Source organism: Amblyomma maculatum, chromosome 5 (assembly GCF_055883805.1).
Source record: "Amblyomma maculatum isolate TAMU_Amacu chromosome 5, ASM5588380v1, whole genome shotgun sequence".
NCBI lineage: Eukaryota > Metazoa > Arthropoda > Arachnida > Ixodida > Ixodidae > Amblyomma > Amblyomma maculatum.
In genome coordinates this window covers 110,197,567-110,223,937 of record NC_139348.1, presented here as the reverse complement: position 1 = coordinate 110,223,937, position 26,371 = coordinate 110,197,567, and the positions used below count along the sequence as shown (strand labels likewise).

The window sequence follows — 26,371 nt, the reverse complement described above, 5'->3', positions numbered from 1 at the left end:
TACTTTGCCCCGTGCTGCTTTGCGAGCTTGTTGCTATTCCTGGTTTTGCTATATTTAATTTGAAATGAAGTGACTCCGCAGAAACCTGCCTGGAGCATGCTTGGAGGAATCATATTTGGCGGTGACGTTACCAGTCACATTCAGATGACGTGCCAACGAAATGGGCGTGTCCCGTTATGGTAGCAACGCTGCACAAATGCCTTCGATGTATGCGAATGCCATATGGAGTCAGAATGCCTTTTTAATCATGCGTTGAACCACATCCCCCCAAAATATATATATATATATTTCTTTATTACAGCCAATATAGGTGAACTTAATGATTTTTATTTGTTGCAAATGGACCATGATTTTCCCTAAGCTTAATACATTTCTTTCCTTCGTAACCAATTTTTAGCCGGCAAAGTACTAATAAAGTGAAAGGAAAAAAATGTGTTCGACCCCTGATGACATGCATTTCCTCGATTCGCCAGGCACATTCTCTTGGGGACTATATTGATAAAGAGGTTTTTAAATTGCATATGAAAATATTCGTCATATGAGCCTCCTCACAAGCGTTTCAAAGAATGCATGACGAGATATGTTGCGCAAAACCGGCAGCTAATAACTCTGAGCGTTAAAGGCACCTCTTGCTAGAAGTGCGACACTACCTTTTCAGGGATCATATATAGTAGCAATGCGTATGGAGATGCTGAAAACGATAAAATAGTGTATAGTAGTAATCGAGGCAGTCCGCAAGTAGAAGTATCATAGGTGGAAGGCTTACCTTGTCAATGTATGGATTACTGTACGCAAATTATTCTTTTGCGCTTTGTAGCGAGACTGAGAAGGCTCCTTTCAATTTTAATGGGATCACTGCTTCACCGAACGAACTAATTATGCGTCCCAGTGTAATGAAACTAGAAGTAAACGGCGCAGAACGAAGGGACAATGGACAAGTAATGACTTTGAACATCGTTAATTTAGAAGGTACGCAGGTTTCTAATAACATCCGCCTAACAGAAACACATGCATCACAGCCACTGCATACAAACCACGTTACGTTACACAAGAAGTTATAGAAATTAAACTAGTCAGTCAACTTTTAAAAGATAAAGTTCGTTTGTTTTCTACCCATCTGGCCTGCTAACACACTGGTGCTACACAGTGGCGTCGCTAGGGTCACCCGCACCCGGTGCGGGGGCGCGGCACGGCACCCCCCCCCCCCCCCCCCCCCACTTACCGTGCCCGCCTTTTGAGCACCGAATCGCAACTTCCTAATTTCTACCTGTCCTGAAGGTTTGCTTTAAAGTCAAATTCGTTCTGCACTCAAACACGCAGTGCGAGTGAAGTAGCACTTCTTTTTTTTTTTTTTTTTTTTTGCTTTTTAACGCAGCTACCGCGTCCAACGACTGGTAATTCAGCAAAACATCATATCAAAGGCCCATTTTTCTGAAAAATGCGGTGGGCGTCTCCAGGCTCATATTTTTAACCCTTTCTAATTTTAACAGTGGCTTTGCCTTTTTCAGAGAAAATAGAGGTAACCGCATAATGCACTGCGTGAGCACCATTGGGTACATTCACTCTCAATTCCCCTTTTAAAGCACCTGGCCTTGCTAAAGGGGTCCATCGAATTATTAATACTTTTTTTTTTTCTAGTCGGCGCGTGGTGTTCAGACCAATTGCCCTTCCATTGAGCAACAGGCATCCCGTGCCTTTCGGCGTTTTGAAAGTGGGAGGCATGCGTGACTGGGCCGAGGAGCAAGAAAGGCGCAGGAGATAAATGAAAAAGACAAAAGGCTGCTGGTGAGTCCTCGCTTGGGAAACGAGAGTGAGGCTGCATATACACAGAGGCGATGCGGCGGCGCGGCCGCTGGCGGGTGTCCTCTAACACGCTCTCGCGCAGGTGTTTGCGATGGGTATCGGTTTAATGTTGGTGTTTGCAGGGTACACGCACGTACACAAGCCCGTTCAATGGCGTGGAGTCTCTGGCCTAAACTAAGGCATGCGTTTTTCAGCCACTCACAACAGAATAATTCGTTCTACGAGAAGATCACACTTGCCAGTCAGTGGCACCGATGCGCGCTTATTCGTGTCTTTCCACAACAATTCATTTCACCCCCCCCCCCCCCCTTCCTCCTCCCTCTCAGAGCCAGGCTGCACCACCCTGAGCGCTGCATCCCGTGCGGACCGCACCCCCCTCGCGACGCCACTGGTTCTACACCTCCGTTCTTTTGGCTTCCTCGATTACCTCCCGCAAATGCTGTTCTTTTTGTCTGTCAGTGGACATGGTCAGGCTCCTCTGCTGCTGCTAATGATGTTGACATACTAGCAGCATTCACGTCTCTTCGGGCCTTTTTTCCGAGAGGCCTATAGCTGTGGTATTGGATCTGTATAGTGTTATTTTAAGCATCCTAAAAAAATACAGTGATAGTGGCCGCATGCCTGTTCACATTCTTCCAAATTCTCACTAGCTGCTATGCTAGTCCTTATAGTAGTATGCAACGTATCCCGATAACCAATGCCTATTATATTGGCCAAGCTGCGAAGATGTAAAACACTAACCTTGCAAGGTTGATGCCGTAAAAGTGAGCAGTCTCAACTTGTAGCATCATGGCCTCTACCATCACAAAGAAGACAATCCCGAAGCCACCCTGTACGCTGCTCATGCGATCAGAGTTACATATATTTAACACTTATTCATGAAGACGGCCTTTACTTGTGTTCTTTGTGCTCAAAGATTTTGCTTAACGTACCCTAGTTAAACTTCTTCAAGTAGTTATGACCGTGCACCGTAATCATTCTGCAGGGAAGTTCCATCTAGTCACACAAAATGTTTCCATGACTCATTCATACCTAGAACTTGTGCCAATTGAAATCACCTTCCTCATGATATCGCATGTATACCAGATAACGACGCATTTCGCAAAGCCATTGTTTTTCTTTAAATGTATCTATGCTTGTTACTATGTTATTTGCCCTTTACTTCCTGGACATAGTTTTTACTTATCCCCACTGCATTGCGAAGTTTTGTTTTCCCTTTTCTTTTTGCGCATGTTTTTTGCGTACTTGTACTATATTTTTTTCTGTAACTTAGCTGTACTTTCATATACTTTTATGCATCCCACTCCCCTCTGTAATGTCCCCGTGCCCTGAGGGTAAATAAATAAATTAACCCTGCCCTGCGCCCCTGCAGCCACCTAATATTTGGAAACTTCCTCTTCTCATCCACGCACCTAACCACCCCTACCCGTTGCTACGCTTTCCATGCTTTGAAACACGGGCTGTTACCCTTAGCGATCATCGCTCATCCTGTCTCCGCAATAAATGTGCTGCCGATGACCATTCCTTTTTGGTTTCGACTAGAAAGTCATTACCTCGCGTTTTTTTCCTCACTCACTGTGTTCGCTTCACGTTTCTCAACGCTACAACGGTCGGTTTCATGCGATGACGTCAAAGGCCTCGTTCACCTGAAAATCCGGTGTCCGCGGGGTCGGCGTCGGTGTTGTGAGCAAAATTCGTGGTCATGGCTCTTGCAGATGCTACTCATGGTGGGTAAAAGGCGGGGAATTGATTAATCGGCAGGTTGTGTGACGTCACAATACCACGTGACAGGCCGAATTGGCAAGAGCTTTACAGAAGATGGGATGGGAATCGAGCCGTCAGATACTCTCTTATCCCGCGTCAGACATCCGAGGCCAAACATGCGCATTCATGTGACTCGGTTAAACGAGAGTAGACAACTGGGCAAGTTGGTAAGTATTCATGTTGTTGTGGCACCACAGGGACGAGGACAGATACGGAGAAAGACAGACCAAGTGATCCGGTTAGAGAGTGACTTGGTTAGAGCGAGGATTTGTATTTATATCGGGCATCGTTTACACAATTTTGCATCTTGCGACTCTACGCTGGTGGGTATGTGAGAGATAACAAAGGCGCAGATTAAGTGTTACAGATTAAGTGATTGACAAAGCTTAGGCGTGAGAAAGTAGATTCCCAAGGGGATCCGGCAAAAAGAAGCCATTTGCACTGCCGCGCCATACTCTTATAGGAGGAGCTTATGTCTCTCCCCAGTTTCTCCTTCTTATCACTCTTATCACCTGTCATCCGCTCTCGTGGTGCGTGACCACTACCTGCTCCAAGTAAACGTGTATTTCCTCACTGGTTTCAGAGCCTCTCTACCTACTGTAAACTACTGTTCTCTTCAAAGGTATCTGAACATCGCTTCCATTATTCTGCGTATTAGCGTCTAGACTCACCGTTCTGCGTTGCATTTCTACTTTTATCACGCTTTATAATTCATCCTTTGCGCTAATCAGCGGACGGGTACCATCAGTGGATCGCAGGCTACTGGGGTATTACTTCTAACATCTATTCCCAACTGTTCCCAATCCAAGTATCTGATCACATCCATGATTTCTTATATGAAGGCCACACACTGTCGGGTTGGCTATATTTCCCGCACTTCTCTGCTCTGTGAGTTGTTTGATTTTGTGAATGTCTGGTAGCCTCTCTCATATTAAATTCAATTTCCCCGTTGTATCCAAGCAACCAAATTCGGCATGTTGGCCGACGCAAAGCTCTAAAACCAACTGCCACGACAATTGCGACGTTCATACGAACGACTATGGGGCTCCTTCAAACGTGAACATGATGTAGCAAACGACAGAGAAAGAACGCTATAGCAGACGACGGACCGGGAAGAGGAGGACACACACACATGAGCGCATGTGTGTGTGTCCTCCTCTTCTTGGTTCGTCGTCTGCTATATAGCGTTCTTTCTCTGACAATGAATAACCAACTCGCCCAGCAACATACCCTGTAGCAAACGAGTTGCACGACTCTCTCAATGAGTGCTTTCGTGTCTATTGGGTGACGCTATCGTCGTCCAACTTGCATAAGTTGGTCGGATGACATGACCTGGTCCCGGTGCCGAGTTCTAAACGTCACTGTTCATGTTCTCAAATATATCATTAAGTGGCCGACCTGTGACGTTATGTTGATTAAACAATAGAGAGCGTTAGCCTAACGTATACTGTCACCGCTTACCGGAGCTTCCACTCATCAGAGCGCATGGTACATGCCTCAAACGAGCCAGGTACACGTACTGTATACCTGATGCAATCTGCGCGTCCCCTTTGGCGTCTGGCAGCTCGCGGCCACGGCGAGCGGTGACGGTATACGCAACGCTAAAGCTCTCTTAAAGCCTGGCAAGACAGATTAGTGTTAGTGCGTAACTCTTGAGCTGTACATACTAGCCGTGTAATGTAGCATGCACATCTTGGAGCGAAAGTTGACATGGGATTGGTTCAGCTATATAGTCCTACTATCTATACTTTGGAATCTCACCATCAGCAGTAAGATATTATTTACGCAGTTAATTATTCGATTTCAATCTGGCGGCATGGTGTACAGATTAAACTTATTTTCATGTATTTTTCCTGATTTACCTAGTGCTTTTTTTGTAGTCTAATTATTTCTCCATTGACTGTTTATTCACTGTGTGGGCGTGACTTTCTCTGCTGTGAAATGCCGTCATATACAGGGGCAGCCGCCCCGTCAAGCTGCTCTTCGAAGCAGCTTTTTAGCGGCTTCTCCTTTCCTTTCCTTGTAGTAAATGAAAAATAAATTATTATTATTATTATTATTATTATTATTATTATTATTATTATTATTATTATTATTATTATTATTATTATTATTATTATTATTATTATTATTATTATTATTATTATTATTATTATTATTATTATTATTATTATTATTATTATTGTAACTGGATATTTTAAAAAAATTAGTCGTGGTTTAGCTATGGTGTACATTAGTTGAACTGCGAAAGCAACGGCGGAAGCTTCTTTTGCCTGCTGCTTTATTCCCCTATCCAGCCCTATCAGTGTAAGGTGCTACATTATTGGGGACACTGAAGCTCATCCTTTACGGGTATAACAGAAGAGCGTAAGCTACCAACCCATATATAAAGTCACGCTTCAACCAAGCCGTATGGATGTACAGCCTTTGTCAAAGGCGTAGAGCCCGGGGGTTCTGCTTCTGAGCCATGTAGTAGCGCTGATTTAGCATTACTGGAGGTCCCTCCCACCGGACAGGTTAGGGCAAAAAAATCTTCTTACCATCAAGAGATTTGGAGCACTGGAAATACCTTACAAGCAGCACGAAGGGGCTCAGAAGCAGACCCCCTGGCCTCTACACTTTTGGAAAAGACTGTACCTGCATGTCGTAGGGGTGACTAGAATGCAAACGGTTCCGGCAGGCTGATTCCTATATCACCCTCCCATATGAAAGGTGTGACCCGAATTGGCAGCTCCTTTCCGTTGCCTATGGGTAACGTGAATTCAAACGCCATGGCAGGCTGATTTTTTTATGAGGAGACCGTAACTACGCCTCTTCACGGCGTAGCTGCGGCCACCTGAGGTCTCGCTTTGGGTGTCTGATCATTTCTTTCGCAATAAAATTTGCAGTTGGCACCCGTCTGCGACTTCCCTTGCGAGCTCTCGTTCGCCTACATCCGCATTGCTACTCGCTTTGTGCGTCTCTTATCTTATAAATACTCATTAGCATACAGTCACAAGTTAACGCATTTTGTGAAAGACCACAACAAATACGTATAAAGCGATGCCTAAAATAAACCGTACGGATGTTTCCGCGCGGCCTAGGGTAAGCATGACTGACAGGAAGGGTCCCGAATGATTCGAGATTTATCTCACTCTTCCATTACCCGAGTATAGCAGCTCTTGTCAGCTCGCCCATAACGTGGGATCTCATGTTGTGACGTTAATTTTCTCCAGATCATTACTGGTAGCTAGCGCGCTATCTCTAAATATACGGACAGTTTTTTTTATTAGTAATCCCAGACGTTTTCATCCTAATCTTTCTATTTGAACGATAGTTCATTATACCAGTGTTTCTGTACTGCATGTACAGTAACTTACGTGTGACTTTTGACTGTTTTTTTACTGTTTCTTTTTTACTGTGTTTTGACTGTTTTTTGACTTTTGACTGTTGTGACTTTTGCGCTGGGCTTTGTTTTACTTTCCGCATGCTATTTTCTACAGCAAGTCCCCTTTCGGTCGCCGACTATGGCACCTCATTTTGCATACTGCCCTGCCCTTCTTTTTTCTCTCACAAATCTGAAACCGGAGTTTCTGGAGAACAAGGCATTACATTGCTGCGTTAAAAAGCTACGGCGCGAAAATTAAACACCGAAAAAGACCAAGTGCATCTGCAGCCTCAGGAGTGCAGAGTCCCTCCCGACTCCCGAGTACTTCTACGTCTGTGATGGCTCCAGGCCAGCGAATAGGTTGGCCAAGAAAGTGTGTCCTCCCGGCGCAATGTCGGCGCAGTAGAGCGACACGATGGGCTGCAATGACAGATGCTTGTACCAACAACGCTGTCAGTCTCATCCCACATGCCGCAACACTCCAGACATCAAGAATGTCTCGAAAATTATGAAAATTACAAAATACGGAGCTTCTTAAGATTTTTTTTTTTTTTGTGCCCCTGGACGAGGTGGCCTTCAAGTTTATCGTCATCGCTGAAGGTTTATTGCCAAGCAAAGCCAGCCTGAATCGCTCCATTCTGCAAAAATTGCAGTTCTCGGCTAATCACTTTCGCTTTGCGGTGTTTCTCATCTTCATCGAGTATTGTTCTCTAAAGTGTCTCGTTTTCTTACCACTACAATATTACCGAGGTTTCAGTTTACTGGCATTTTATGCATAAATTTCAAATTTGCCACGTTTAAAACCACTGGTACGCAGATCATGCGAGCGACTTAAGTAAACCGTCAAAACCTTCGAGCTCTTCCATTCTGCTCTAATGGTTACTGTTCTCTCTATCTATTAGTAATCGGTCAAAAACTTGGCGTTAAATTCGACAAAATGCCTGTAGCCACTGCTAGAACGAGCGCGGTTAAAGTGTGTCAAAAAATAAAAATATTAGTTCCTGCAGCTAGAACTCTCCAAGCTTCGCTGACCGATATTCAGTCTTACGCTTTTCAGGTTAACCACACGAATCCATTGTGACGAAACAATTGATCATTCTAAATGCCAAACCTCGTGGTTCATTTAGGAAAGAAATCAATCGAAGCTACAACGTCAAAGCCCTATACTCCACAAAGCAATCACAATTAGCACTATTAAAGATATCGCTGATGTAGATATCGCCGAGGCGTACTTGAGCACCTTGAGAGCAGCGTGGGACAATGTGAGTCTTATCGCCCTTCAAACGCTGTTATCTGGGCGGAAACTCTAACCACTGACGTTGTCTCCAACAAATTTATTTCAGTGCTCGCAACTGTCCTAAGAGGCCTTACATTAAAACCACTCCGGTACTCCTTTACAGGAACAGCATCGGGAGAAGTGGCTGAAAACAAGCTCGACTCCGATACAGGCTGCCGCTATGAACTGGAAGTGGATCCGACTTGCCGTGGTAAGTGCTTAAATGCATTTGCATAGTTCTTAGCTTAAAAATGAAAAAATAATGAGATACATGTAGATGCCGTGTTGAAGAGACGTCTTGGAAAAGTAAATCTAACTTTCGGAATAACCTATTACCTGTTTTGTCGTTTGCTGGGCGGACAAAAACGTAATTTTGGCTCCGAAACCTGGGGTTCTCAACTTGCGACTCTGTTTCACGTGCTTGGTAGAAGCTCGTGAAGTCAATGTCGCAAAACCTGGGATCAGAGGCTGGAAGTAAATCGCGCTCTTGCCAAACATCAAAAGTCCATGCAAAAAAAAAAAAAAAAAAAAAAAAAAAAACATCTGCATTGGCATCCCCCTTGTGTGTTTGCGATAATGACTGATGTCGACGGCGCTTGTCCTTTTCTCTCTTATAAGAGCTCAGTTTAAATAGAAATGAACTAATTTGTCATTATAACGTAATTGATTAATATGGCAGGAATCTTTTAACCTTCGCTCATTTAGCATCATAGAGCAGATGTTCGCATGACATCCCCGGCATTTTTAAACGTCGCAGAGCCGCCTTCAAACGGCTCCCGCAGAGCTGGAGCAGATGATGGAGGAGACGTGCCCATAGGCTCCCCACCCATTCATTCTCACGTGCAGTGCCTGCGAAACTCAATTTTGTTCCGGCAGGGGATGCTAGTAGTAGGGTACCTACCACGTGGTGCGAACAGAAGAGTTCAGTGTCCACGCGCCCTCTCCAAACCTGTGATTTTTCTTTAAGTTTATGTAAACGGGTAGAACGCAAAGCGTGCCACCGCCCCCTCCCATCCTCCCATGCAAAGGGATAGCAACAAGATCATCATCATGATTCGTCCCAGGCTTGAAGAAGGAGTATGGGCGCATTCGGTTGTGCTATAAAAACTATACAAGCCTAATTGTTAGCCAGGAATTAACCAGAGCTGCACCTCTGAAGTCATCTGTTTGCCAAGGTTGTCCACTGTCGCTTCTGTTGCTTGCTCTACATCTTGAATCACTCTGCCTCAGTATCAATCCGTTGTTTCACACTGGGTAATTGTACGCTGACGACGTCGCTTTCTTTGTTTGAAAAATAAAAAAAGAGTACATGAGACTTAAATCTGACTCAAAATCTTTGTTACGTATCACGTGCGACTCTTGATTTCGGTAGATCCGAAAAATTTTGGTTGCGTCTTTTAGGCACGAGGCGCAGCCATTTTAGTGGCACTGGCTAGAAATTAGGAGATGTTCAGTACACGACGGTTCCTCTGCATCAAGTTTGCAACGGTGGAGCCTACTTTGATTCACAAGCATTGTGTATGAAGCGGCAAACACGGGGCTTGAACGGGTCGGAAACTATCATTGTATGCTAGGACAGAAGTCTGCACATTTTTTTTTTCTTTTTTGTCGAAAACCGTACCTACGTTCTCCATATACGTTCCCTTTTGCTCTTTTGGTGGAAAAACTTGCCTACGTCCTCCACTTCTTGCCTTGTGCGAGAAAGGAAGTGAAGGTGATGCACGTACAGAATATTCGCAACATACTTTTGGAGCCCTTGCGCCGCGAATACGTGTTTTTAGCTCTTCAGACTAGTAGAATAGGCCTTCTTCACTTCTCTTACCCACTTATTCAGTTCGTTATTATTTTTTATTATTATTAGCCGTGCTCATAACGCTCCGGCCCCGTCGTGGTGGTGCAGTGGTTAGGGCGCTCTACTTCTGTTCCCAAGGACGCGGGATCGAATCCCGGCCTCGGTGGCCGCTTTTACTTGGAGGCGAAAAGCAAGGCGCCCGTGGGCTGTGCGATGTCAGTGCACGTTAAAGAACACCAAGAGGTCGAAATTTCCGAAGTCTTCCACTACGGCGTTTCTCGTAGCCTGAGTCGCTTTGAAACGTTAAACCCTACAAACCAAATCAAACCATTACGCTCCGAAGTTCTTATTTGACTTACTATAATTCGTGCCGACAGGAGCGGTACGTGAAAAGTCCCTATGAAGATTCCTTAAGGAAAGTTTTGACATCTTCAACTTCTTTACTCTGCACTTTTTTTTTAATTACCTCTGTAGCCTCTCCAGAAGGCAGGTTATTCAGATTTGGATTGAATTTCTGTTCCCAGTAAGGTTGTACTGGATCCCAGCTTTATCAGGAGTTCCTTGAAATCAGTGTTTTGAAACGTGTCAATCAAATGTGCATTCATTCTACTCTGCAAAGTTTGTTTTAGATTGCTCATATTGATGCATCCTGTCATGGCATAGCTTCACGCTTTGGAGATGTCTGTGACAAGAGCGATGCATTGCAGTCTATATAACGCGCCAGATCATTGATCGCGGTTGTTGTTGTTTTTTCTTACGTTTTTTCTGCGCCCTTCTGGGACATTACAATAAGCGCTTAAAAGGAAAATCAAAATAACATCATGCACTATTACACATTTGCCTATTAAGCGAAAATTGTTGTGTGTTTTGATCTCTTTGTGTTCACGGACTGTCGAGTCTCTGGAAGAGTCGTGTGATCAAACGGCATGCCGAAACACCACACTCGTCGAAGGCAGTTCCGACAAAACCACGCTTTGGTATACGGGCAGAGTATGATGCGCTGGAGTAATCTCCTGATTTGCTGACGTATTCTGATGCAGGTTTGTGTCTATAGGAGTTTTGATATTGTGTTAAAGGATAGAGTGCTGCGGTATGGAAGGTTGTACTGTTTAGGCCCGAAGATTTGAAATACCAGTGCGCTTGAGATGGTCCTTTTCGTCTATAATCCCATCCAGTAAAGAAAAAATATGCGGACATACTCAAGCTCCACTCCGCCTTTAGGCAAAGACTCAGTGGTCAGGGCGCTCGACTACTGTGTCCAAGGATGTGGGATCGCACCCGGCCTCGGCGGACGCTTTTCGCTGGAGGCGAAAAGCACGGCGCCCGTGTGCTGTGCGATGTCAGTGCACGTTAAAGAACCCCAGGTGGTCAAACTTTCCGGAGTCCTCCACCGCGGCGTCTCTCATAGCCTGAGTCGCTTTGGGGCGTTAAACCCCACAGACCAAACCAAACCAAACCACAACAACGATAATGGCTCCTGTTCCCCAGCTCCCCTTGTGACTCCCTGTTTGCACCCATGCACTCTGCTACTCGCTTGACCAGTAATATCTTAAGCCGAAACCCTTGATAGACTCATGAATGTCCATCCGCGTGAAGCGTCACACTTCTTCACGACATTCCGTGGGATACCGCGAGATTGTGACGTCATCATCTGGAAACGTCATCGGCCATAAGCGGACACAACGTCATGACCGGAGGGTGACGTTACATCCGGCCACGTATAATAAACAGAACTGACGTCATAATGACGTCACATCCGGGCATCCGTGCTGCGCTTTTCATTTGTCGCTTCCTCGACAGTGCAGCAGGAATCAGCGGCGTTTCAAACACATGTTTTCACCTCATCGCACTCTAGTGGTCCAAATATCAAATAGCACTGAACAAGGGTAGAGGGGCAGCCTCAGTTCGCAAGCCGAGACAATGCTGTGACAAGTGGACTTATGGACATTTTATTTGCGTCCCTAATACCCCACATGTACTAATTATCATGCGGTCGCAAGATACCGCATTATTTTATTTGAAAAAATCCTCCCCACACTGATATACACGCCCGTTTAAACGTAGCCGTACTGACGTGCCTACATGATCTATACGGGCAGCGCGTCCAAGCGGCTGTCCGAAGGTCCTATAGATTCTAATTACACCCTCCCATCTCTAAGGCGAAGCACGATCTTGCAGCGCCTGCCAACCCACGTGCACTCGTGACGTCACACAATACATCAACCAATCAGGGCTCGGCTAAGCCATCTGCCAACTACCGCCTGCAAAACCCATGTTCATGAATTTTTTTTCCTAACAACGAATTTCAACAAGTACCAGGAAGAAGCTAAGTCTGAGAGGATTCCGCCGCGACTGGAGTGGAAGCAGCCGCAGGGAGCGACAATCAAAAGGAACAACTCTGGGCCGTCCAGCAGGTCATTAAGGCGCTGGCCCGGCAGGGAACCAGCGAGCCGGCCACGGCGAGCGGGGACCCAGCCACGCGGCCGGTGCCCAGAGGACGACGTAGGCCCCGTCCGGAGCGCGCGTTCTTACTGTAGGCCCCAAATAAACGTTTTAACAATCATTCCTAACAACGCCGACTTCAGATGGCGATTCCAACAACGATGACGTCGGGAATATATCTGGGGAATATATCTTTTGACGCTATCGTGTTAAAGCAGCAGTGATGGCGCAGCTATCTGATGCACTGCCAAAACATTTTAATTGGTTAATTGTTTGAGCATCATGTTTCGAACAGCATGAAGAGAAGCATAAGTAATGAGGAAACAAGCGAACATAGCACCATCAGTGGTCAATTCCGAATAATTAACTGGTCCCCATTTATCTCCAGGTGAACAACATTGCGATCTGACATCCGATCCCTCTATGTCCACCTGTAATCGTACCTGAACTCTCTTTCGAATTGTTTAGATGGTTATGTGATTTTTTTTTTTTTTTCAAATATAAGATCGTGCCACCTGTCACTAACATATCAGCAACAAATTATGATTCCTCAAGTTAAGTCATTTAAATACCTTGGCGACATCGTACATGGCGGTCTCACATTGGCCATATCACCCCAAAAGGGGCTTTTGCAGGCGGAATCTTGCCCAGATTGAGTCATCCCTGGTCCGGAATGCCGAGAGATGCGCTTTTAGTGGTTAATGCTATGCATGCCCGACCGATTTTACAATTCGGATGTGTTTTTGTCTCGTTGCATGCTGACAAAACTTTCCAACTCCTTTTTGTTTTTTTGTTGTTTTTTTTTTGAGCGGGACGCTCTTCGGTTGTGCCTTGGGGTGGTGAAAGTTGACGTGTTTTACCTCGAAGTCCGAATTCCACATTTTTTATCTAGATTTCAATCTCTAACTGTTCAAACTTACCCTAAGAATACCTGAAAAAAAAAAAAAAAACATTTGCACTGCTCTCTGTTCGTTTTCTGTTGCCAACCGACCTCCTTTTTTTTTCCTTTTTTTTTTTTTTGGAGTCCACAGGCTTATGGTTTCATACTTCGCCGGTAATACTAGTGCAAAATTTGCTTCAGCCTTTAATTGTACCCTTTCATAAACTTCTTCCGGCGCCAATAAGTGGATATTCCTTTGAAAATGTGTGAAGAAATTTTCCTGAATAATGCTAGATATTTGTCACTCCGTATTCTAAATGAATTATCAGAAGATCATTTAAGGCGCCTTCGTATTAGCCTAACCATTGCAACCGACGTCTCTCAGAGTAACGAAAAGGCAGGTGTGGGAATATATTGTCCACTTCTCGATTGGTCTTTTTCTCTACGTTTGCCCGATTTCACCTGAATATTTCAACCAGGGTTTACGGCCGTGGGTCTTGCCCTACGAAAGCTAGACCCCTCTTTCTCTGCAGTGGCTATCACTCTCTTTGCGCTCGTCCGTTGCTTCGACTGCGGATTCTCCAATCCTAAACACCTTCTTCTCACTGCTCCCTCCACATTTGATCCTGGTAGACATGGTATGAATACCGGGTCACAGCAGTGTGATGATAAATAAAATTACCAAAGGCGTCCCTCAATGGTCCTGTGTTATCTTATCCTCCCGGCCATTTGCAGCCTATATCACAGCAGCGAGGCTTACACGTATCTTATTAAGCATGCAATCTGTTAAGCAGCTCAATCTTATGGTCGCTTAGAGCCGTCATACTTGGGTACAGCCACAGGTCCGGTTTTACGGCCATTCAAAGACTTCTTACTGGAATCTAATCGTCTGCCTCGCTAATTTTATCATATTATTTGGCTTCAAATACCACAGTGTCAATTTGCCGTGTGCAGTATGATTTTTCAATTTTATTTCAACTTCGCATTTTTGGTTTTATTTTCCCTCTCCCTTCATGGCCATATTTTCGGGCGCGTATATACACGTCTAAACAATTCTCTCTGCACCCCAATTTTTGGCCGATCCCCCTGTGTGGTATATGCCATCTGGTATTTGGTGAACGACAAGATCTCTTCTTTCCCTTTCTTCCCAAGTTTCGTTCCTTATATTAAAGGAAATAAAGATTATTATTATTAATTCTGACTTCGTCAACTTCACCGGGAACCAGCTGGTCGAAAAACTGCGTCAGGTGCTGTCTGTTTATCACATTCAGATTCGCCGTTTCCGTTGTTGGTACGAAGGCCACGGAGAAGATCCCTTGCTTTTCAGCGTTCTTCTTTGGTGTCTCACTCATTACTGATGTTCGGCGCAGCTTTCTTTTCAGGCGGCGCGACTGGACAGGCGTGTAGCTGTTGTCGGAATCCATCTCTGTCACGGTGGAGTCATCTGTCGAGTCTGGAAGCTCCACGTCCGCGACGTCAAGGTGACCCGTCGAGTACGCTGTAGCCTGTTCGATGGTGGCGGGTGGGCGCAGGGGTCGTGCGCCCGCCATCCCGAAGGATGTCGAGATCACAAATAGCTCACAGCGATATAAAATCCAGAAAAGTGGAAGAGCGCTAGCTTCAGACGTTCGGAAACCTCCACTTCTTCTTCTTCTCCTGAAGAATGTCCTGACCGTGGATGTCAAATCCCAGGCAACAGTGGACAAGCTGAAAGGAATTGGTGCGCTAGGCAACATGCCGGTCCGTTCCTTCCTTGCACATGGGAAAAAGACTACTGCAGGTGTAATCAGCGACGTTGACCCCGAGATAAGTGAAAGCGATCTCTGCACGCTGATCAAATCTACGGCGCGCATTGTGGATGTTCATCGATTCGGCCGCTCAAAGTGCGTTAAATTAGTCTTTGAAACTGAATCCCTCCCATCCCACGTTAAAGTGGGCTATGTGAGGCACCCAGTTCGGATGTATGTTCCAAGACCTGTTCAGTGCCACAAATGCCACAAGATCGGACATGTGAGCGCCGTTTGTCGAAACGAGGTATCCTGCCGTCGATGCGGCGGTACGCATCCTCATGACGCATGCGAGACGGAGACTGTCAGGTGTTCTAACTGCTCGGGTGCCCATGAATCGACGGCTAAGGACTGTCCTAAAATTCGGGATGAAAAACGTATACTAAAAAAGATGGTAAGAGATAACTCGACTCATCAAGAAGCGGCCGCGTCTATTCGTCGTCGCAAGCACCGTTCCCGACGCCGGCACAAGGAATCGGAAGGCAAGCCTAGCCTGGATAAGTCAACTTCAGAGTTAACGTCAGCTCAGGTGCCACAACAGATTGAGTCTAATCCCGCTAAGAGTACTCTTGCTGTAATGTCGCAGACAGTGTCACATGCCAAGGATCAGACAGAGGCTGTTGTATTACCTACCGCCTCTGATGCTGAGTGGCCAGCTCTACCATCAAAGGCCAACGCCAGGCCTAATCCCAGTTTGGTTGCCACACGTACTGAAAATTCCGACAACCCCGACAGCCAGCAGGTAAAAGAAATGCTGAAACAGCTGGTTCGTTCAATGCGGGTGCTGCTCTCCAGCATCAACACGCAAACAGCAAAGTTTGCTGTTCAGTTTTTGGACGCATTTGAGCCGCTCTTGGCGGCATTGCAATAATTCACAATGGCGCAACAAACTAACCCCACCTCTGTGATGATGCACTTGCGCCGCAGTGTTGTGATGCAATGGAATGCCCGAGGCCTGCGTGGTCGGCTGAGTGACTTCCGACAGCGGGTACAGAAGTACCGCTTTCCTGTGATTGTGATCTGTGAGCCCAACATGCCGGCTGCTTTCCGCCTTTCTGGATATGTTCTGCTATGGTCTAGAGAAGCAAACGAAACAAGCAAAGTGCTGGTATGTGTACGCCAAGACATTGCGCACGTCCGCCATGCTCTGCAGCCCCACAACACGAACCACTACATTTGTTTGACGTTAACCCTGAAAGGACGAGTATGTTCTGTAATTGGCGCTTATATTCCACCGAGGGATGGCTTGGACAAATCATATCTATTTTCAACAATCCAGTGTTGTGCAGCTCCTCGTATTATTGTGGGGGACTTTAATGCTCACCACCCTCAGTGGGGTAGTGCAATAATGAGCAATAGAGGAAGAGACCTGGCAGACTTTATGCATACGCAAGATCTCGTCAATATAAACGACGGCTCACCGACGTTTCTACGCGGAACAACCTACAGCAGCTGCTTGGATGTGGCGTTTGTTTCCAGAAACCTCCATCCCTCCGTTTCTTGGTGTAGTGATGTGGAAACACATGGGAGTGATCATATACCAACGTACATATGCATCAAGTGGTTTGCACCTGCCACTTCACCTCGTGTGCAATACACAGACTGGCCCGCCTTTAGGGCAGCGGTGGAGACTTCCAGCGTGGACCTCCAGTCACCATCTCAAATAGAGGGACTCATTACTTCCTCTCTCAGTGAGAACACTCGCTATGTTAGTGTGCCGGTGTCAGTGTCCAGCATCGACGTGGAATTCGAGCGGCTTCGCGCGATCCGTCGGCGGGCTGAAAGGAAGTACAGAAGAACGAAATCCGCGCAAGATCTCGCACTTTCTCGCCGAGCTAAACGTCAAGTTTTGCGTCACCTGGAGAGGTTAGGACGACAACGTTGGAGACAGTTCTGCTCATCACTGGATCCCCGTAAGCCCCTGTCGCGTATCTGGCATGTTGCGAGAAGCTTGCGCACACCTCCGCGAGAAAGGCACCCTTTTCGTGCCCTGGCCCTTTACCAACGCCGCAATGAAGTTGACGTAGCTGAAGATTTTTGTAAAATGGTTGTGGGCACAAACCAGGCACAGTTACCAATTTCAGAGGTTTTTGCACCACCTTCGCCGAATGATCAATACGACGTGCCCTTTACAATAGCTGAATTAGACGCCGCTCTTGCTTCTTGTCGGCATTCATCTGCACCTGGTCCTGACGGGATTACTTATTCAACCTTATCGAACCTAGGCAAGGATGGTAGAACTGCACTACTTAATTATTTCAATGATATATGGGTTTCTAGTACTGTTCCTGAACACTGGAAAATTAGCCGCCTGGTTGCTCTTTTGAAGCCTGGAAAGCCTCCTCTCGAACTTACCTCATACCGGCCAGTTGCCCTAGCAAGCTGTGTTGGAAAAGTTATGGAGCGCATGGTGCTGGCAAGACTTGAGTGGTATCTAGAGAGTAATGATCTTTATCCTAATATGATGACTGGATTTCGCCGCGGACGCTCTTCCATTGACAGCGTCATCGACCTTGTGGCGACAGTAGAACACGAAAAGCGTCACCGTCGACTAGTAGCTGCTGCATTTTTAGATATAAAGGGAGCTTACGACAACGTCCTCCATGAAGCTATTCTTGATGGACTTGACGACGTGGGAGTTGGTGGCCGGCTGTACTTGTGGATTGTAAGCTATCTCAGCGGCCGTTCTGTTTACATGACTACGCCTGAAGGAGATACTACCCACTTTCAGGTCGGTCGTGGAGTTCCACAGGGAGGAGTTCTCAGCCCAACTTTATTTAACGTTGCGCTAATTGGCCTGGTGAGTGAACTGCCAACTAACATCCACATAAGTGCATATGCTGACGACATCTGCATCTGGGCCTCTGGTTCGACGCGCCCACAACTACGTGCGAGACTGCAACGAGCTGTGTCATTAACATCGATGTACTTACGGCGTCAAGGTTTATTTTTAGCGGCAGAAAAGTGTGCAGTGATCGCGTTTACGGGAAAATGTGTCAGCCGCTACCCGATTACCCTTCATGGAGTCGTAATACCATACGTCTCCAGGCACAGATTCTTGGGAGTAATTATTGACCACCGACTATCCTGGTCGAAACATATTGCTATGGTGAAGAAGAGGCTAATTAATTTTTGCCATGTACTTCGTTACATAGCTGGCATCAAATGGGGTCCAACTGAGCGCTCCTTAATACGCCTTTACGAGGCTCTGTTTGTTGGCTACATCCGGTACAGTCTCCCAGTACTCTCTAGTATGAGCATTTCCTGCTTGCGGACTTTAGAGAGCGTGCAAGCGCAGGCACTGAAAATATGCCTTGGACTGCCCAGATGCACCTCTAACAAAGGCACAATTGAAGAGGCACACGCTCGCCCAATGTCCATATACTTGTCACACGAACCACTTCGTGTATATTTACGAGCACTTACAAGACACCGTTTTCACCCACTCAGCAAGATTCTGGATGAGAGGCCGGACTGCAGTTTTACAACTGCACTCCGCTGCCATCAGTCGCAAGTACCGACAGGATATGCCCTCCCATATCATCCCACCCAACCACCATGGACGATGGATAAACCTTTTGTGCACCTTCGTGTTCCCGGAATACTAAAGAAATCAATGGTGCCAATTAGTGGACTCAAACAACTTACTCTGGCACACATCTGGTCAGAATATCCCAGTTATATTCACATATACACTGATGGATCTGTGTCAGCACAGGCATCCGCTGCAGCTGTGGTCATACCAGCTCGGAAAACGACTCTGCATTTCCTTTTGGGACATACCTCTACATCAACCGCTGCCGAACTTGTAGCCATTCGAGAATCTATTCGCTATATATGTGGGGAACCACCTCAAAAATGGTGTATATTCACGGACTCGAAGACTGCATTACAAATTTTGGAAAACTTCTTACGCCACACTGCCTATCAGTCCCTGGCACTAAACATTATGGATCTCATCACATCTGCCCAGCTGCAAGGCCACACGATAATGTTTCAATGGATTCCTGCCCACTGCGGCCTCCATGGGAATGAGCAGGCCGATGTTGAAGCGAAAAGCGCACTCATCAATGGCTTCCAAACAGCTGTGCCTTTTTCAAGAGCGGATACGACGTGTCTTCTAAAGAGTTATATGAATATTGCTACAGCAGCTTACTGGGCTCAACCAGACGCCCGACACATCCGTCTAAGAAGGCTTGATCGAACATTTAAATTTTATGTTCCGCGTGATATTCCGCGTCATCAGACATGCTTGATACATCGACTTCGTTTAAACGTGGCTTTCACGCGCAAATACTTACACTTAATTGGACAGCTGGACTCACCGGAATGTTTAACTTGTGGCATCCCAGAGACTGTGGACCATGTATTATTGGTGTGCCCAGAGTATGCGAACGAAAGAAATGTGCTAGCTGCTTCCTTGAAGCGTTTAGACAAGAGGCCTCTGTCGGAGGAACTGCTGCTGGGCGCTTGGCAGGACAAGGGGAAGGGCGTCCAGGCAGTGCGCGCTCTTTGCCGTTATTTGAGCGCCAGCGGACTTGATTCACGTTTGTAAAGCAAGCTGCTGTGTCTGTATATATATTTCATATGCCTTCTCCCACATCGTCACCCATCATGACCTTCTTTCTTCTCTCCTTCCCCTTCCCCAGTGCAGAGTAGCAGGCCAGATTTGAATTATTCGGGCCAACCTCTCTGCCTTTTCCTTTCAATAAATCCATCCAATTATTATTATTAAGATGGTCAGTAAAGCTGATCTGTTCGCGCTGCACCCGGTTCGAAACCAATGATCACAGCCGTAAAGTGCTTTATTTTTAGTCTATGCTCCGAGCCGTTATCCCCAGACAACACGGCCTTTTCGCTAGGAATGTTGTTATACTGCAAATGCACTAAAATGCGCGTTCGATCAAACTTTCCTATCGCTCTTGTCAGCAAGAATTCTGGGGTCGAGCCCAACATCCGCCCCTCGAAACCTCAATAAGAACTTCCGGAAGGCCTTCCGGTTCGAGGAAGGATCTTATCAGGCTTCCGAGCCGCCAAGTTTTCTAAGGCCTCCGTGCTAAGTGGTGCTTGTAGGTCTGCAGTGTGTGTCAGGCAGTTGCGACGAAACATGGGGCAGCACGTGTTCTTGGAAAGCATATTCGTGCTTCATTGTGCCGTTTTCAAACTCGGGAAGCTGTGCTTATGTTTGTAAAGTCCTCATTTGAAGTGCCTTGAAGAGAGCGCCAACAGCTTTAGTGTCTTTGACTCCATGTGCCTGGAATTCTGGACAAGAATAGAAGAAGGACAGAAACGTGTAAGTGTTGAGCAGTGTAGCAACCTGTGGAATAATGACATCAAAGTGTATACCAGGTACACTGTACTTGGTGTGAGCGTATAAAAAAAAAAGTATTTTTTCGATCAACTGCAGGTTTCTTGGAAGTGAATATTCAAATTTCAATCACTGCCCCCTGATTCAGTCAATCTCCTATTCAGTGCTCTCAGAAGTGTTTCAGTGTAAGCAGTGGGACGGATTACTGACAGAACTTCATCAGTGGTGCACAGTCTCCACCTCGACGCATGAATCGCTACCAAGAAGCTTCCTTGCACCATGGCGTTGCGAAAGTTGTTCGTCCTGAAGACGTTCCTGGTCACTGTCGTCATCTGCATCACGTGCATGATCCTCCGAGCAGTAAAAAAAGAACGACCTCTTATAGTGCTTCTCTGGACGACCTGGTGCGGCAAACAAGAGTACCCTTACTTCAAAGAGGACGTGGTCGACGTGGCCTGTCCTTACGCCTGTATGTTTACTCGGAAACGCGGCTACCTGGACTCCAGCAGCGCCGTGCTCTTCCACGGCAAGGACATTCAGCTGGACGACATGCCCACACGACGACGGGAAGACCAGCGCTGGATCTTCTTCAGCCTCGAGCCCCCAACGGCTACGCCGGTGCATGTTCTCCGAAAGCTGGACGGACTATTCAACATGACCATGACGTACCGGACCGACTCTGAAGTCACCACTCGCTATGGGTATGCATTCCATCCAAGGAGAAAGAGAAAAAAATTTAAACCAAAGACTCCTAATAATCCGTGGGTCACTGGTGAGATAGGTTCGAGGCATCAGGAGACGCCCAAGCGAAAAGCGATAGCCGTCTGGATGGTCTCTCATTGCGAAACAGACAGCAGGCGGGAGACCTACGTGGCACGACTCCGTCAAGTGATCGGTGTGGACGTGTTCGGCAAGTGCGGAGACTTGGTCTGTCAGCCGAAGGCCTCGGATGTTTGTCTCAGGGAAGCGGCACGCAACTACAGCTTCTACCTGTCCTTCGAGAACTCCATCTGCCGTGATTATGTCACCGAGAAGTTCTACAGACCCCTACTGTTCGACATCGTGCCCGTAGTGATGGGAGGAGCTAACTACTCGCGCCTCGCTCCTCCAGACTCCTACGTCGACGCCCTGCAATTCGACTCTCCAGAGAGGCTCGGAGAGTATCTGGCCAATGTTGCTGCCAAGCCGGACTGGTACGAGTCGTACTTCCTGTGGAAAGAACACTCCGAGCTGAAGTACGAGAATGCGGCCTGCAAACTCTGCGCGAAGTTGCACGATGACGTGGCCTCCAACCGCAAGTTCACCTACGGCCGATTCTTGGAGTGGTTTCTGGAGGACGCCCAGTGCTCCAGCTGGGAGCAGGTCCTCTCGTGACCCTGTTTCGTGACTTACATCGCGGAAGGGTCGGAGGTTTGCAGTAGTGCACAAACTATAGAGCTATATTTTGTTCTGTGATGTCTAACGAAACTATAGATCAGTGGGATTTCAGGATTAGCCAATAGAAAGTTTGTGATGGTGACGTGTGATGGGGACGTGTGCTGAAAGGGAGTGTAAACGATGTACCAAGCAAGGAGTTTCATGTTGCGTGTAATACAAAAAAAAAAAGACAGGCGATTTTGCGTGTATATGCCCGCTAGCACTTCGGTTTCAGTTCGATGCTCAATTTCGAATATCAGGCAGGCTTCAGAAAATAATCGGCAATAATGGGCCTCAGTTCTAGTGCAGCATAAAATTTTGGAGCCGCTTAACGCACCTTAATAGTGCAATGTGGTAGCAGTGTGTTCTGGATCCATTACTCACAGATAAGGGTTGAAGTCCCTGAAGACGCAACGCAACAGACTGACCCATAAAGGCGCAGGATATCCCGTTGCTGCGAGTGGTCCAATGCAGTGACTATCAAACTGATCTGTTAGAGGCTCCATTAATTAGGAACCAACTCGCTGCTCCAAAGTGTCGTGTTTTGGTTTATTTCAGGTGAAGATTAGTCAAGCACCTGTTAGTTAAATCGATGAATGGGGCTTTAGTTCCCGCCTACTGAAAATGCATGGGCCATAATTTCGACGTTTAGCTTAATTTTAGTATAATTAATTAACTTTTTTCTACCTTCCCGCTATGCCGTAGGCCTCAAGGTGGATGAAGCTTCGAATTTAAATTTCCGCCAAAGCGTTTTCGAGAAATGATACGCATGAAAGTTGACGAAGACGACATAGATTGGCTGTGAACCTACGCGGCATGTCTGAGCCCCATAGGGAATCGCCAAGCAAACGGGGCAGGTACGCGCAGCAATTGATTCACATTTCGCTTTCGGCTCTGACTGCGGTGAGTTCTTTCTTGCTTTTTTTTTCGCGGACGCTTCACAAACCATGCACCCAAGGCAAAATTTTGCGAGATCGCACTACCGCCATTTCACTTATACTCCGTTTCATACATCAAGTGCAACACTGTCAAAGCTACAGCTCTTGTTTGCGCTCTCCGCATCCGCAATGAAAAATAGGGCCTGGTCTTGACGAGAAGAAATCATAGTTATTTTGTCTGCAAGCTTAATACATCTTACATTTGCCATCAAATTCATAAAGAGCACCTTTTTTAGGGAAAAAGGATCGAATTCGGTAAATTTTTAAGTTTCTTATGTCGTTTTCGTTCGTGTCGCGTTTTCGCGTCCCCGCAACCATGCCAGCTGTGCCACTAGATGGCGCTGGCTGTGCTCTCCGCGCTGCGCATCTCTTTTTTGAGAAAATGGTTCTTCCGTGCGCATTTTTTCTATGAGATCAGCACTGCGAAGATGCTTAGGCATGCGAAGCAAGTTATTGCAAACATGTATTCTCGGAATAGAGCCCTTTTCCGCGTGAACAACTCGGCCACAAAACGAGCGCGTAGTGGTACGCCTCCTTTCTTTTTTTTTTTTTTTTTTGCGGACTACTTGCGCAGTTTTCGCTGCGTTGCACCTGATGTATGAAACGGAGTATATGCGCTGCTGATAAAGAAGTCAAACTACGTAGCAAAATCTCATAGGATCATGAAACAGAAACGTAATCTTAGATGAGCGAAACAGAACTGATTAATGTTTTTCTTTTTTTATGAAAAGAGGCAAAAGGTAATTGAAGACATAAAATAATTAGCAAAAGGAGGCACGACGTTCTTCTCTGTCTGCCATTTTTGTTGGGAACGCTCTTGTTAAGAGAAAAGAAAAGCTGCTTTGTAATTTTGCCATTAATATAAGCTGCCCCACTGCGGGGACACATGACTGTTTATATGTGCGTTTTTATGTCTCAGAAAACGCCGTTTCTAGGTGATATTTTCAACAAATTGGTTGTGAAGAAAGAAAACGAGGATGAATGCAGGAGGAGTGAAAGGAGAAGGAGAGAAAGAGGTTTAGAATTCTCCGGAATAATTTAGATAACCTGGAAGTAATTAAACAGAAACTGAAGAGAAAATTAACCTGTCTTGTATAGAAAGCATAGCAGCTACGAATAACGAAAAGAACACCCTTTCTGGTAAAAAAAAAAAAAAATAAAGCTCTTGTAAGGTATAAAAGGGGCAAGAAGTGGAATGTTGGTATCGTCGCCATAGCCACTGCCCGGAAGTGCATGTACCATGGCGGCAAAGGATCTTTGAATTTGACAAGCATGCTATAAGGTTACGCGCCTGAATTCAAAGTAGATTTTATTTCTTAACAACTAGTGTTTCTTTATCACGCGAATAAGGCTGTAAATAGACAGCCTGAATGCTGGAACCCAAAGAAAACCTATACTTGGCGATGTGACAGGTGGCCAGTTCCGCTTTGGTGTGTTTCGGTTTCGGCGTTTTACGGCTGTGCACTTTGCATGCCTCTTTGTTTTCGTTTTGACGTGCATCAGGTTAGAGGTACGGTGCGGCAGAAGAGACCCAAGTTCTCCTCGGACGAATTTCTTTCCTCGGCACACGCCTCCGTATTAATAAATACTGTTTGAAATGTATACACAGGAATGAATATAACGGTTTTCTGTACAGGATGGACCTGCATAGAAACGAGTGGGGCTATCATGCAGGCTGAACTTGAGTCGCTCGGCTGTCATGCTTGGCGCGAAAGAAAAAGGTCTGGAAAAAAAACTAAATCTATAAAATACCATGGCTACATGTAAAAAAAGAAAGTAAAAAAGGACGACACACAAAGCACGCTACCCTACAGAATTACAACAACACGCTACAAAACTGCGCAGACTAAGGTACACCGCCAAAGATGATAATCCCCGCTACTGTATACAGTGAATTATACACAAAGTTGCTTCCTCGGAAAGGTCCCCAAATGATTTTGTTTTTCCCACAGCTTGCCAATGGCAATGCGAAGTTTGTTTCCCTTGTAATTTCGTGCGGTAGGTATGTTGCATTTTTTTTTTGTACTTCATTTTTCCAGGTGCCGCTTGTATGCGCTGTCCTCCATTACTTCCATTATGTTTGTTCTTTGTTGCGCTCCTCTACTTTGCCCGCTTTCAACGCTACAGCCTTCTAGATAAAGGGAGAAAGAATGAAGCCATTTTTACATCTTTATTTCTGCATTTAATGGGTCGAACCTTGAGGCAGCACTGAGGTGCTCTATGAGGGGAAGGGGATCGCTTTCACCTTTTTCAGAGGCTGGGTTGCCCCGAGATCGGTCTGCAAATGCGGCCATGTCCTTATTTTTCCTTGAAGTAATCTAGAAATGCTCGTCAAAGTCTGATTACGTCGAAATTCTGCATTACCAAAATAACAACTACATACCCTGTCCTTTCTCCCTGTCGCTCACCTCTTTGATTTCCTCTGCCACTCCCTCACTATCCCTTATCTTTCCGCCGCCATAGTTAAGGTGTTTCAGATATCAGGTGCCGGGGCTGGCAATTATATTTTCCTTCTTTTTTTATATTTAATAATAAATAACCCCATACTACTACTACTAACAGCTTCTGGGTTTCTGGTACTGAAGCCAAGCACCATGGACACGACGGCTTCAATTGGAGTGTACGTACAGTCTTGGTAAAAAGTCCTGAAGCCAAAGGATTTTCCTGAAAGCGAAGCTTTGACTGCGCCATTAAAGACTAAAGAGCCGCAAAAAGTTATACGGCACTGTGCGAAACAACATGACATTTTAAATGCGACTTGGCTTTTAATGATGGCGTAACGACGCCATTTTGCGGATGAAATGCAAATCCTTTGGCTCCAGGACTTTTGACCAAGACTGTACATGTTGCGGAGCTGAAGGACGTCACTGGTTGAATACAACGATTGTTCAAGCGCAACAACACACCTGTAGGTATATAGGCTAACTGACCGTTCAATCATAGAGCTATATACCACCAAACATATAACTAAAGACGGGGGGGGGGGGAGTAAGGGAGACAACGATGGCCGAAATCGAAGCATAGTATTGAAGCAAAGGTGTCCTCTTTTTCCCTACAGGATTACCGCGATTCGTTCACTTAAATAAACAAGTGTGCTCACTAACGAACCCCACAAACAAAGCTCTTTAGCACACAGCAAGCATCCGAAGGCTGACTGACGTCTGTTTTGAATAAAGTGCATGTCAGTATGTTAGTTTACTCAAGCTGGTGCTGGATAAGGTTCCGCTTTCTTTGCTTGGGCAACACCTGTGAAGTGCACGAACGCGACCGAAAATTACAAAATTACAACGCAACGTATCTCTGTCTAACTATTCGTTGCCACATCCTATGAACGTCGTCGAGATCGTATAAATAAAGAAGGAGCGTCATCAAGGGGCATGGCGAAATTCCTTGTCGCGACTCTATCATTATACGTATATCGCACCCGATGATGGTAGTTTGCGCAATTCGGCTTCCCATGTAGCGAGTGTTGCGGAGCACGCCACGCGCGCGTGAGTCGTCGTGGCGAGGCAACCTGACATCTTCTCCGAGCACTTAGAGCTCTCACGCAGCCACCGAAGCTCGCAAGGCCACCGAATTAAAGCGCGCGCCCGTTTAG

General features: G+C 46.1%; 2 protein-coding genes across 2 annotated transcripts in view; both read left to right on the top strand.

Annotated features, from left to right (window-relative positions):
* Window positions 1-26,371, top strand: part of LOC146189236 (multiple inositol polyphosphate phosphatase 1-like) — a 74,159-nt gene that overhangs the window by 5,934 nt on the left and 41,854 nt on the right. The window contains exon 2 of the mRNA XM_084604133.1: window positions 8,335-8,421. Coding sequence (XP_084460259.1) covers window positions 8,392-8,421 — 30 coding nt within the window. The 5' untranslated portion in view covers window positions 8,335-8,391. The remainder of the gene's footprint in view (window positions 1-8,334; window positions 8,422-26,371) is intronic.
* On the top strand, window positions 20,177-24,927 carry LOC146189237 (alpha-(1,3)-fucosyltransferase C-like). Its single transcript, XM_084604131.1, has one exon. It carries the CDS (start codon window positions 20,699-20,701, stop codon window positions 21,791-21,793), a length of 1,095 nt encoding a protein of 364 aa, XP_084460257.1. The 5' UTR covers window positions 20,177-20,698; the 3' UTR covers window positions 21,794-24,927.

Coding starts and splice junctions, on each gene's coding strand:
- LOC146189237 (XM_084604131.1), top strand. CDS start 20,699: ATGGCGTTGCGAAAGTTGTTCGTCCTGAAGACGTTCCTGGTCACTGTC.